This window comes from Salmo trutta, chromosome 19 (genome assembly GCF_901001165.1).
Source record: "Salmo trutta chromosome 19, fSalTru1.1, whole genome shotgun sequence".
NCBI lineage: Eukaryota > Metazoa > Chordata > Actinopteri > Salmoniformes > Salmonidae > Salmo > Salmo trutta.
This window is the reverse complement of record NC_042975.1, coordinates 18,839,994-18,851,100: the sequence shown is the minus strand read 5'-3', so window position 1 is coordinate 18,851,100 and position 11,107 is coordinate 18,839,994. Positions and strand designations below refer to the sequence as shown.

At 41.9% G+C, this 11,107-nt stretch overlaps 1 protein-coding gene across 2 annotated transcripts in view; it reads right to left on the bottom strand.

Moving 5' to 3' along the window:
• Positions 1 to 2,048: 2,048 nt before the first annotated feature.
• The window catches only part of LOC115154100 (alpha-tectorin-like), a 61,805-nt gene continuing 52,746 nt past the window's right edge, over positions 2,049 to 11,107 (bottom strand). For both annotated transcript variants that reach the window (XM_029699980.1, XM_029699981.1), the window contains 8 exons: positions 10,819 to 10,929; positions 9,537 to 9,739; positions 7,162 to 7,325; positions 5,674 to 5,922; positions 5,348 to 5,510; positions 4,949 to 5,033; positions 4,698 to 4,817; positions 2,049 to 3,058 (listed from right to left, as the gene is read on the bottom strand). In XM_029699980.1, coding sequence (XP_029555840.1) covers positions 2,955 to 3,058; positions 4,698 to 4,817; positions 4,949 to 5,033; positions 5,348 to 5,510; positions 5,674 to 5,922; positions 7,162 to 7,325; positions 9,537 to 9,739; positions 10,819 to 10,929 — 1,199 coding nt within the window. In that variant the 3' untranslated portion in view covers positions 2,049 to 2,954. The remainder of the gene's footprint in view (positions 3,059 to 4,697; positions 4,818 to 4,948; positions 5,034 to 5,347; positions 5,511 to 5,673; positions 5,923 to 7,161; positions 7,326 to 9,536; positions 9,740 to 10,818; positions 10,930 to 11,107) is intronic.

Sequence of the window (11,107 nt, the reverse complement as noted above, 5' to 3'; positions counted from 1 at the left end):
ACAACTATACAACCCCAAATTAGCAGTAAGCATGTTAACATTGTAGCTCTTTCACATAGCCTACGTTTAGCATATTAATTAAGTTTATGGTTTTATAAAATCATTGAGGCATGAATGCATGTAGGCTTATGTGGAACTTTTGAAGAGACAAAACAGACACAATGGTCAATTATGAGAGCTGTTCAGTTTATTCTTGAAATGTTATTGCTTCTCTAAAATGGGATAATTGCCTCGTCTTTCTGCCTTTTTGGGTCAATTAATTATGCAAACTCAATATTGAAATGCAAATTGAAATTCATACAATATCACAACAAAAATGCCTGTACTAACAATATGTATACTAAAAAAAATATAAATGCAACAAGCAACAATTTATAATATTTTATTGAGTTACAGTTCATATAAGCAAATTAGTCAATTATAATAAATTCATTAGGCTTAATCTATGGATTTCACATGACTGGGAATACAGATATGCAGCTGTTTGTCACAGATACCTTAATAAAAAAATAAAGTAGGGGAGTGGATCAGAAAACCAGTCAGTATCTGGTGTGACCACCATTTGCCTCATGCAGCGTGAGTTGATCAGTCTGTTGATTGTGGCCTGTGGATTGGTGTCCCACTCCTCTTCAATGGCTGTGCGAAGTAGCTGGGCATTGGTGTGAACTGGAACACACTGTCTTACACGTTGATCCAGAGCATCCCAAACAGGCTTAATGGATGACAGGTCTGGTGAGTATGCAGGCCATGGAAGAACTGGGACACTTTCAGCTTCCAGAAATTGTGTACAGATCCTTGCAACATTATCATGTTGAAACATGAGGTGATGGCAACGGATGAATGGCACAACAATGGGCCTCAGGATCTCATCACGGTATCTATCGCTGTGCATTCCAATTGCCGTTGATAAAATGTAATTGTGTTCGTTGTCCATAGCTTATGCCTGCCCATACCCTAACCCCACCATGGGGCACTCTGTTCACAACATTGACATCAGCAAACCGCTCGATCACACAACGCCATAGACGTGGTCTGCGGTTGTGAGGCTGGTTGGATGTACTGCCAAATTCTCTAAAACGACATTGGATGCGGTTTATGGTAGAGAAATTAACATTAAATTCACTGGCAACACCTCTGGTGGACATTCCTGCAGTCAGCATGCCAATTGCACTCTCCCTCAAAACTTGAGATATCTGTGACATTGTGTTGTGTGATTAAACTGCACATTTTAGTGGCCTTTTATTGTCCACAGCACAAGGTGCACATGTGTAATGATGTTTAATCAGCTTCTTGATATGCCACACCTGTCAGGTGGATGGATTATCTTGGCAAAGGAGAAAAGATCAGTAACAGGGATGTAAACAAATGTGTGCACAAAATTGGAAAGAAATAAGCTTTTTGTGCATATGGAACATTTCTGGGATCTTTTATTTCAGCTCATGAAACATGGGACCAACACTTTACATGTTGCGTTTATATTTTTGTTCAGTATACATTTGTACATAATGAAAATGTTATGAGATAGTCCAATATTTTCTAACATAAATTGTTATTGCTAGCTATATGGAGTGGGATGAGCTTCTTTCTGTGTCATTGTACAAAAACATTGCTTATTTCACATGCTGATAACAGTAGCCAAGGTAGGCACATTTTGACACAGGTCACATTGCTTTTTTGCTCATAATGATATCGGTCTGGAGAACGGGATCTACATCGGTTTATACAAAATGTATGTTGTGCACAAAAACACAAAAAAATAAACATTTTGAGAAGTAATTTAACTTTCACAATATTCATTATTTTTCGATCAAATGTATCATTTTGAACATACAAATTATTTTAGAACTGTTTCTGATTGAGGCTGGCACATGAGTAGGCACGTAGAATGGCAGTGTGACATGACCAAACCCTTTGGTAGTCAAGGCACATCTACCAGAACATTGTATGTTATTGAGACTCACTCAATATTTTCAGAGTAGGGGATAAGGGTCTGAGTGGGGAACAGGTAATCGATTCACATACACAGCCTTAGACTTCACACATAAATAATGATAAAATATATTTTTTAATCATTTTGGAAACAAAGCTTTGCCATCAAAGATAAATGTAGGGCAAACTATGCCCCCACCTCTCATAAAAAAACGCTTTATCTAATACTAGCTCACTAAGCTGTTTTTTAAATGAAATATACTGACTTTCTTCTATCTAGCTAAAGTTTATGTGAGTAAAAATATTCTTTGGGGGGGCTTTTTTCATTGTGATCCAGGGCCTTGTGAGTTGTTGTTGTTGTTGTTGTTTTGATCCAGGGCCTTGTGAGTTGTTGTGATCCAGGGCCTTGTGGTTGTTGTGATCCAGGGCCTTGTGAGTTGTTGTGATCCAGGGCCTTGTGAGTTATTGTTGTTGTGGTTGTTGTGATCCAGGGCCTTGTGGTTGTTGTGATCCAGGGCCTTGTGAGTTGTTGTGATCCAGGGCCTTGTGGTTGTTGTGATCCAGGGCCTTGTGAGTTGTTGTGATCCAGGGCCTTGTGAGTTGTTGTGATCCAGGGCCTTGTGGTTGTTGTGATCCAGGGCCTTGTGAGTTGTTGTGATCCAGGGCCTTGTGGTTGTTGTGATCCAGGGCCTTGTGAGTTGTTGTGATCCAGGGCCTTGTGAGTTGTTGTGATCCAGGGCCTTGTGGTTGTTGTTGTGATCCAGGGCCTTGTGGTTGTTGTTGTTGTGATCCAGGGCCTTGTGAGTTGTTGTTGTTGTGATCCAGCGCCTTGAGTTGTTGTTGTTAAGTCCATCCAGAGGGAAGGGCTTCTTGTCTCTGTGATTGGTTGCTGTGGATGTCTCGTTGAAAGTGAGCAGGAAGTGTAGCTGTCTGTTCTATATTTTGCTGTTATTTCGTGTTACATTGCTCTCCTCTTCTCTTTTTATCTGTCTCTCCCTCCTCTCTCTCTAACTGTCCTCCCAGTGTTAGGAGAAGAGAGAAGTGTGTGAGTGAGCATGGAGCACGGAGACCACCATGCTAAGGGCCAAAGGGAGAACGAGGGGTCGTAGGTCAACGCTGGAGCTGACAGCTGGATGGAGGGAATAAAAAAGAAATGAAGAAGGATGTCTTATGAAGGACAGAATAAAGGGTCAGATGCAGGGGTGAAAGTAAGGCGGTTCGGTACAGCGTCCCAGCAAAATAAATAGTGGGGGTACGCCGTACTGGTAAAACATGAGCCTATCACAATAATTAAAACCAAATGTCAAGAAAACTATTACACCACTATTTATCATTAGGCTACCGCATGTCAGAGGCATGAGAAATGAGTGAATGGACAAGTAAACGGTTGGTATAGCCTACGCCCTAACATGCAATGTGGTTAGACGAGAACACTGACATTTTGCCAAGGAAGAGATGAATTGCCGACACCGAGACACACGCGGACAGTAGTGGATACATAAAATCTGGCCTAATGACAAAATGTCATTACACTTTGTGGTGTTTGAGTAACAGATGTCTCTTTCCATTTACCACTGCTTGGAGGCAGGAAATATGTTTCTAGTGGATGAACGTGCATGGGTAGCCTAGTAAAGGAGCCTCTTTGAAGTGACTAAAAACATCATGACTGGTTGTGTTTATGCCACAAGAAAATGTAATACATTTAAAAAGTTAAATTACAAAACTTTACGACTAGGCCCACAGATATCCTGCTGATCCTACATTTCTAAATGTAATTCTATGATTAAGCATGTGCACACATAGGAGGTCCCGTACATTCACCCCATGTCAGATGAGAAAGAAGAGAACCCCAGTGCTTTTGGACGTAAACATAATTTTTTGGTAGCACTTACTTTACGGTACTGAAATGACCAGGTATTACTTAAAAATAGACAGTAACATGTTAATAACACAGTATTAATGATTTATGTGCTCGTTTGTTGAGGATTGATTAAGTACCAGAAAGTAACCATTGATACCACATATTTTTCCTAGTAAACACCAAGTTAATACCAGAGGGAAAAGTACTGTAAATACTGTGAAAAAAACGATTGTAAAATATTGAACGAGGAAGTCACATGCATACTCTTTGTGCTTGTCACACTCTATGTTTACATTTTACATTTTAGTCATTTAGCAGACACTCTTATCCACAGCAATTTACAGTAGTGAGTGCATACATTTTCAGAATTTTTTTTTCTCCCTATACTGGTCCCCCGTGGGAATCAAACCCACAACCCTTGCGTTGCAAGTGCCATGCTCTACCAACTGAGCTACACAGGACTTCCTCTACACATCACTTACTTGCAAGTACAGTACCTTCAAAATTAAGACAAAGTGTGTGCCCACAGTACAGTGCATGGGATAAATTCCATTTAAATTCAGTCAATTATAATGGAATTAACCCCAACCTTTGTAGAGTGTATGTGCATTTTTGTTTGCACAATTCCCAATTTATGCAGAAATCCAGATTTGAGGATTCACAATTTTCTCGCTTATTCCCTTCTGATTTCAGGAATCTTACAACTGGGATTTCTGGCAAACTTGGGAATTTTGGGAAAGTTACCGGAATTTTGAAACTCCAGTCACACTGTTGAGATGGGATAACATTGTTACGAAGAAGGTTAAAATGATGTGAAATATATATATATATTTTTTAAATTACAATACTTAAAAGGCACTTTATTCATAGAATGACACATATAGCAATGTATAGGATGTGTGTTTACCTCTACAGCTCTTTCCGTCCCTCTGCAGCATCCCAGTCACACAGCTACACACAGCTCCCATCCCTTTACTGGTGCAGATCTGCTCACAGCCCCCGTTCCCCACCTCACACCAGTCCGACTCTAATATACACAAGTGCACACAAAATTGTGAATCGCACTCATACTGGTATTTACACAAGTGCATGCATACACTAAGGCGACATGTCTGTATCACATACATGCACACACATTAGGGCAACACTGATCTGTACCTCTCCTTCTGATGGGTCCTACAGTGAGGATCTGCTCCTTGTGATCGCTGTAGTCCGTGTACATCCTCCTGTTGTGGGGACAGTTCTATACACACACACACACACACACACACACACACACACACACACACACACACACACACACACACACACACACACACACACACACACACACACACACACACACACACACACACACACACACACACACACACACACACACACACACACGCACTTGTATTAAGGTGGGATAACATAGCCATTGTAAGCTTAGCTATTCTAAGCATGCTTCACAACATGTTAGATTTGTTATCATTTGCCGCTTATAAAAACTGGACAAAGATGAAACTGGTTCCGGATTTAATTCAGTGTTCATCACCATGTTCAGGGTCTCCTCACCACTTTGCAGGCATTGATCTCGTGATCACACAGTGACACGTCACAGTGGAGGTGGACCTCATCATAGTCCCCAATGAACTTGAAGACTGTGACGTGGAAGCGGCACGTGAGGGACACTCCGTTCTCAGCCATGCCTATGGTGTTATCCTTGATGTTGGGACAACTTCATAGATAAAGAAAGAGAAGTTAGTGTGGTCCTTTGTTTTCGTACAATACAACCTAACGTCTGTTCCGTCTGTCCATCCGTCTGTCTGTCATTTGTGCAATTTATAGGGGATAGGGTGCTATTTTGGCTGCAGACATGTGGTATGTTATTTTGAGCCTACCCTCTTTCTATGATGATGTAGCGGAGCCGGTCGCTGCTGTAGCGGGACGGCGTGGCCCAGCACATATTGACGATAAGGATGAGCTGATTCTCGTCGGCCCCCTCCACAAACACCCCCACGAAGAGGATGTCCCGCGTGCTCAGCACCACCTCGCCCTCGCGGTACGGCTGGTGGTATGACGAGTTCTTGTACAGTGCCATCTTAGTGATGAAGTTACCCTCCTGGGTGGGGAGGGTGAGGTTGATCACACTGGAGAAAGGGTTTAGGGAGAGAGAGATATAGGAAGGGGGAGAGAAGGTGAAGAATATCATTGAGGGATATCATTGAATAAACTCTATAACAAGTCAGGCGATGGAAAACATTGGTCTTGTGTGGAGCAGTACTTTTCTGTACACGCATGCGCGGGCTACACGGAGAAGTATCGCTTGAGACCAACGGAATGACCAATGGAATGTTGCAGATAAAGTTGTAATGACACAATTGCATGTGTACAACATGAACATACAACGAGCATGAGAAAGTATATCACTGGTGGGCAAGTTTCTCCAAACCAAGTGAAATCGCAAAAAAAAGTGTCTGGACACTTCTATAACATGCCAAATACATCTTTGGTTAAAAATAAGAAAAAAAAGTGAATTTGTCCTTTAAAGGCCTAGTGCAGTCAAAAACTTGATTTCTAGTGTTTTATATACATTTCCACACTATGAGGTTGGAATAATACTGTGAAATTGTGAAAATGATAATGCCCTTTTGATAATGCCCCATTTATGAACATTTGAACATCTTGGCAATGTGCTGTTATAATCTCCACCCGGCACAGCCAGAAGAGGACTGGCCACCCCTCATAGCCTGGTTCCTCTCTAGGTTTCTTCCTAGGTTTTGGCCTTTCTAGGGAGTTCTTCCTAGCCACCGTGCTTCTACACCTGCATTGCTTGCTGTTTGGGGTTTTAGGCTGGGTTTCTGTACAGCACTTTGAGATATCAGCTGATGTAAGAAGGGCTATATAAATTAATTTGATTTGAATTTGATTTTAGTGTAAAAGCTGTTTAAAAAGACTGCCTGAATTTCAGCCTGTTTTGGTGTGACGGAGTTTTGAGCTACCTGGTGACATCACCAGGTGGTAAATTAGTTAATAGACGAATAAGAAAAAAGGGTTCAAAACCTCTCTGCCAATAACAGGTAGTTTTCAGTTTCCCCCTTCCCACTCAGACCACTCCATGACAGTCCTAGTAAAATTCTTCCTTGAGAAATTAGTCTTTGCCAAGAAGCTATTTTAGTTTCTTTTTGACCATTTTAATTAAAAACAATCACAGTAGGGTTGCAAAATTCCGCTAACTCTCCCAAAATTCCCCGGTTTTCAGGAAGTTATGATTTGAGGATTCCAGATTTCCTGCTTAGATTTCCCTTCTGATTCTAGGAATCTTCCAACTGGGATTTTTGGAAAACCTGGGAATTTGGGGAAAGTTGAGAAAAAGTAGGTCCTCTAACCTGAGCATGGGCCTAAGCACGGTCTCCAGAGATATCTTGAGGTCCAGCTCGTAGGCGCAGGAAAACTCCACGTTGATTGTCTTGTCCCTGGTAATGATGTTGCCAGTGTTGTTCACGCTCTCAATCCACACCGTGTTCTTGTACATGATGTGTGTGCTGTTGGACTGGTAGAAAATAAAAATGGCAGATATGCCGGACAATAAACATCATTACAGTAAGTATAGTATGCCTATTGGTCGGGGAAGAGATTTCATCAGTAACATGGAGCCCTACTGGCCCTTGCGATAGGAAATGACAGGTCTACCCTATTGGCTATACAGTTTCTCACCAATAAAATTAAGTCCTATTGCCCCTTGGGGATGAGTCACAAGCCTAAGGCATGTGTTTGCCACCAGTAGGTGGAAGTAGCACTAACCACTGCTCCAGGATCAGATATTTTTCAATCCCCCTAATGACTAGTTATGATTAAAGGTAAAATAATCTGACTACAGATCTGTGGCAACCTTTACGATACAGCCACGTGGCCCCTGGTGTTGTTAATGTAGAAGGAGATCACTGATATAGGGTCAGATATACAGTTGAAGTCGGAAGTTTACATACACCTTAGCCAAACACATTTAACCTCAGTTTTTCACAATTCCTGACATTTAATCAGAGTAAAAATTCCCTGTCTTAGGTCAGTTAGGATCACCACTTTATTTTAAGAATGTGAAATGTCAGAATAATAGTAGAGAGAATTATTTATTTCAGCTTTTATTTCTTTCATCACATTCCCAGTGGGTCAAACGTTTACATACACTCAATTAGTATTTGGTAGCATTGCCGTTACATTGTTTAACTTGAATCAAACATTTCAGGTAGCCTTCCACAAGCTTCCCACAATAAGTTGGGTGAATTTTGTCCCATTCCTCCTGACAGAGCTGGTGTAACTGAGTCAAGTTTGTAGGCCTCCTTGCTCGCACATGCTTTTTCAGTTCTGCCCACAAATTTTATATAGGATTGAGGTGAAGGTTTTGTGATGGCCACTCCAATACCTTGACTTTGTTGTCCTTAAGCCATTTTGCCACAACTTTGGAAGTATACTTGGGGTCATTGTCCATTTGGAATATCCACTGGATATCATAAGGTGAATGCACCAACTTGTAAGTCGCTCTGGATAAGAGCGTCTGCTAAATGGTGTAAATGGAAATGGAAGACCCATTTGCGACCAAGCTTTAACATCCTGACTGATGTCTTGAGATGTTGCTTCAATATATCCACATAATTTTCCCTCCTCATGATGCCATCTATTTTGTGAAGTGCACCAGTCCCTCCTGCAGCAAAGCACCCCCACAGCATGATTCTGCCACCCCCGTGCTTCACGGTTGGGATGGTGTTTTTCAGCTTGCAAGCCTCCCCCTTTTTCCTCCAAACATAACAATGGTCATTATGGCCAAACAGTTCTATTTCTGTTTCATCAGGCCATTGGACATTTCTCCAAAAAGTACAATCGTTGTCCTCATGTGCAGTTGCAAACCGTCGTCTGGCTTTTTTATGGCGGTTTTGGAGCAGTGGCTTCTTCCTTGCTGAGCGGCCTTTCAGGTTATGTCGATATAGGACTCGTTTTACTGTGGATATAGATACTTTTGTACCCGTTTCCTCCAGCATCTTCACAAGGTCCTTTGCTGTTGTTCTGGGATTTGATTTGCAGTTTTCGCACCAAAGTACGTTCATCTCTAGGAGACAGAACGCATCTCCTTTCTGAGCGGTATGACAACTGCATGGTCCCATGGTGTTTATACTTGCGTACTATTGTTTGTACAGATGAACATGGTACCTTCAGGCCTTTGGAATGTGCTCCCAAGGATGAACCAGACTTGTGGAGGTCTACAATTTTTTTTCAGAGATCTTGGCTAATTTCTTTTCATTTTCCTATGATGTCAAGCAAAGAGGCACTGAGTTTGAAGGTCTTGAAATACATCCACAGGTACACCTCAAATTGACACAAATGATGTAAATTAGCCTATCAGAAGCTTCTAAAGCAATGACTTCATTGTATCATTTTGGGGAATTTCCAAGCTGTTTAAAGGCACAGTCAACTTAGTGTATGTTAACTTCTGACACACTAGAATTGTGATACAGTGATAAGTGAAATAATCTGTCTGTAAACAATTGTTGGAAAAATGACTTCTGTCATGCACAAAGTAGATGTCCTCACCGACTTGCAAAAACTATAGTTTGTTAACAAGTAATTTGTGGAGTGGTTGAAAAACGAGTTTTAATGACTCCAACCTAAGTGTATGTAAACTTCTGACTTCAACTGTATTATCACACCCCTAATGAATAAGGTCAGGTTTTAATAATTATCCACAGATCCTAGATCTGTGGTTAATTACCTGTACGATGGAGCCGCAATGGCCCTTAGTGTTGTTGATGTGAAAGGAGATGAAGTCCTCTCCCTCGATGCCGGGGCAGTGCTGGTCGTTGATCCTCACGTCCTCGCGCTCAAAGCCCAGCTGGAAGAGCTTACACTTGGAGATGGACACCTCCATCTGGGCGTGCTTACACGTCACCTCTGCCTGGATGATGTCATCCTCGTCTAGTGGGAAAACACAGAGGTTGGGAATCATAAGACTACGGTAGCTAACTTGAATACAGACTTGGACTTGGGCTTGGGTCATGTTCAAACTTTAATCAAATCAAATCATATTTCTCACATGCGCCGAATACAACAGGTGTAGACCTTACAGTGAAATGCTTACTTACAAAACCTTAACCAACAATGCAGTTTTAAGAAAATACAACAAAAAAAGTAAGAGATAAGAATAACACATAATTAAAGAGCAGCAGTAAATAACAATAGCGGGGCTATATACAGGGGTACCGGTACAGAGTCAATGTGCAGGGGCACCGGTGTTGAGGTAATATGTACATGTAGGTAGAGTTATTAAAGTGACTATGCATAGATAATAACAGAGTAGCAACAGTGTAGAAGGGGGAGGGGGCAATGCAAATAGTCTGGGTAGCCATTTGATTAGATGTTCAGGAGTCTTATGGCTTGGGGGTAGAAGCTGTTTAGAAGTGTCTTGGACCTAGACCCGGCGCTCCGGTACCGCTTGTCGTGCGGTAGCAGAGAGAACATTCTATGACTAGGGTGGCTGGAGTCTGACAATTTTTAGGGCCTTTCTCTTACACCGCCTGGTTGTAGAGGTCCTGGATGGCAGGAAGCTTGGCCCCGGTGATGTACTGGGCCGTATGCACTACCCTCTGTAGTGTTTTGTGGTCAGAGGCCGAGCAGTTGCCATACCAGGCAGTGATGCAACCCGTCAGGATGCAAGTAGTTCTGTCCTTGAGCTGTTCTTGTCTTTTAATATTCTGTATTATGTAATGTTTCATGTTTTGTGTGGACCCCAGGAAGAGTAGCTGCTGCTATTGCAACAGCTAATGGGGATCCTAATAAAATACCAAATAGTACTCCCATTTCATGCCTAATGAACACGACCAATGTATTCTTGTAAAAGATTTGATCAAAATAAGACTGAGCTGGATAAATAAATTATTATATAAAATAAACAGAGATAAAATATACATTTATCCTGTATAGCCTAAGGATTACCACCACCCCCTCGCTCATTGCCCTTCCCTGACTCCCCTCCCTCCCTCCCTCCACACACTCACCACCAGCGTTGTTGGGTAGCTCGGGGCAGCCACACAGGTCTCCCCCGTTTTCCTGCTCACACGTGTTGTTGGTGCAGATCTCTCCTGCACAGGGGTCGTAGATCCATTCTGCTAAAGACAGATCCAGGCACAATGTTAGCTGTCACACCACCTCATCCAACCAATTGTACTGACTGTTATTCTTGAAGAGCCTAATGCTATGTTTTATAAATGTAACAAACATTTTCCTGCAAACCCCCCAGACATGAACACATGCTCCAAGTTCAAGTTACCCGTATATAAAGTGCCT